Source organism: Miscanthus floridulus, chromosome 4 (genome assembly GCF_019320115.1).
Source record: "Miscanthus floridulus cultivar M001 chromosome 4, ASM1932011v1, whole genome shotgun sequence".
Lineage (NCBI taxonomy): Eukaryota > Viridiplantae > Streptophyta > Magnoliopsida > Poales > Poaceae > Miscanthus > Miscanthus floridulus.
The window spans coordinates 9,439,172-9,441,233 of NC_089583.1; the positions used below are offsets into that span (position 1 = coordinate 9,439,172).

At 56.1% G+C, this 2,062-nt stretch overlaps 1 protein-coding gene across 1 annotated transcript; it reads right to left on the reverse strand.

Annotated features, from left to right (window-relative positions):
• Positions 1-1,353: 1,353 nt before the first annotated feature.
• LOC136548031 (zinc finger protein 2-like) lies at positions 1,354-1,722 on the reverse strand. Its single transcript, XM_066539688.1, has one exon. The coding sequence runs from the start codon at positions 1,720-1,722 to the stop codon at positions 1,354-1,356; it is 369 nt and encodes a 122-aa protein (XP_066395785.1).
• Positions 1,723-2,062: the final 340 nt, after the last annotated feature.

Genomic DNA, 2,062 nt, shown 5'->3' on the forward strand with positions numbered 1-2,062 from the left:
GGAGGAGGGGCGCCAGAGAGGGACAAGATGACAGCCGCTCGCGCGAGAAAGAAGGCGACAGCCGTGCGAGAGGAGCCGTGAGATTGGGATGGTGACTAATGGTTAAGCAAACCATGAAATAGAGACGGACCCTTTCTTTAAATACATAGAGTCTAGTAGCCAACCAAGTTTCTTTCGTCTATATCGACACTACACACTGTGTATATACTCCTAAAGCGATAATGGTAGTGGTACAAATATATAGTATAATTAACCACATGATGCATTCATGACAAGCATATTATTCCATTAGTTAATAATGTACTCCTAAGATATAGACATAGTGTGTATCTTTTGCTGTGTACGTACACAGCAAAAGATCCATATGAACGAAGCTTCATTGGGGCAAGATACAAGATATGTGAAGGAAGAAGCCAAGGAATGAGTGTGAACCTCTTTGCCTCTTTCCGACTCTCCCATACAGACGAAGCTCGAGGTCTAGAGTCGAAGCTCGAGGTCTATCTCCTCGCCGGCGCTGGAGGATGGGGTGTTGGTGTCGGCGCTCTGAGGTGGGGCAGCAGAGGTGTGGCAGGTCCTTCTCCAGATGCGCATGTCGTCCATAGTGTGGTTGTCGGGCTTGGCGCAGGAGTCATAGGGTGTCGCTGCCGCCGGGAGGACCACGTGGTCCATGTAGTAAGGCGGTGCCCCACCGTCGTCAGGCCTCTCGAGCTTGATGCTGGTGGCGGTGCCGCTAAAGATGTGCATGCAGCCCGTGGGCCAAAGGCCCGGCCCAAAGCACGGTTATTGGGCCCAACCCGAGCACGGCACGGTCCGAACCCTAACCGGGCCCGTGCCGGCCCGAAGCCCGTAGCAGGCCGGGCTTGGGCTGAGGCCTCGGCCCGCCGGGCGGCACGGCACGGCCCGTTTTACAACGGCCGGCCCGGTGGAGGCCCGTTTTAATTTATTGAGCTGGTCGTACTATTTTCCTTTCTAGGGTTTTATCTCACGAGGTGTGAGTTTTACCTAGAATGGTTTTTAATGAGGCGGCATTGCATAAAAAGCTCAAATATTTTGTCATCCGGTGTTTCTGTGATCGTTAAATATGAATATGTGAACCTGTGATTGTGCTGTTAAATATGGTGTTTACTGTGTAACGGGCTATGGGCCGGCCCGATGGACCAGTGGGCCGCGGGCTCAACGGGCTGGCACGGCCCGATATTCGGCCCACGGACCGTGCCTGGGCCGTCCGACAGGCACGGTGGACTGTTTAGGCACGGCCCGGTGGCCCGGCGGGCCAAAAGGGCCCGAGCCCGATCGGGCCGTGCCTGGCCCGGGCTCGGGCCGTGCCGTGCCGTGCCGGCCCGTTGCTCATCTTTAGGTGCCGCCGTGCGAGGAGGTCGGGACGCACATGGAAGCATCGGTGGTGCTTCTGTTGGGGCGGCGGCCGAGACAGTCCAGCCGCGCCGCTGCGGCGTGGTGGTGGTCGTAGTCGTCGTAGACGTGCGGATTCCAGCTGGCGGCGCGCTCTTTCTTGTGCGCGTTCTGGTGGCCGCCGAGCGCCTGCGACTTAAGGAACTTCTTGTTGCAGAAGAGGCACGGGAACAGGCGCACCTGCTTCCCGCCGACGGACCTCGTCGGCGCCGCCACTTCGTCCGTCTCCTCGCCGCGTGCCGCCGGCGCCAAGTCCAGCGAGAGGTTCACCGCTGGTGCTTGCGATGGCGGTGACGAGCGCTCCTGCTCCATGTGCAAACTGCAAATGCAAACAGCGCGCTGCCGACTCCCGTGCTAGCTGTTCCAAGAAGTACTTGGCGAGAAAATATATAAATTGTCAGTTTCCGACAAATAGTGCCATGTTTCGCTAAAATTAGAGACGGCGAATACGATTCTATGTCCAGAAATGGGAGGAGCTAGCAGGACGAATGCGAGAGAAGCACGGAGGATATAGGACGATGAATTGGAGGGAAGCATTTTTGTTGACGCTGTGGGTCGTAGTAGTACTTGACGAGGTGGGCTGATAAGCATCGAGTCCTTTCAACAGCAAAAGGAACATAATAATTGGAAATTTGGAATAGCAAGCTCCCCT

Coding starts and splice junctions, on each gene's coding strand:
- LOC136548031 (XM_066539688.1), bottom strand. CDS start 1,722: ATGGAGCAGGAGCGCTCGTCACCGCCATCGCAAGCACCAGCGGTGAAC.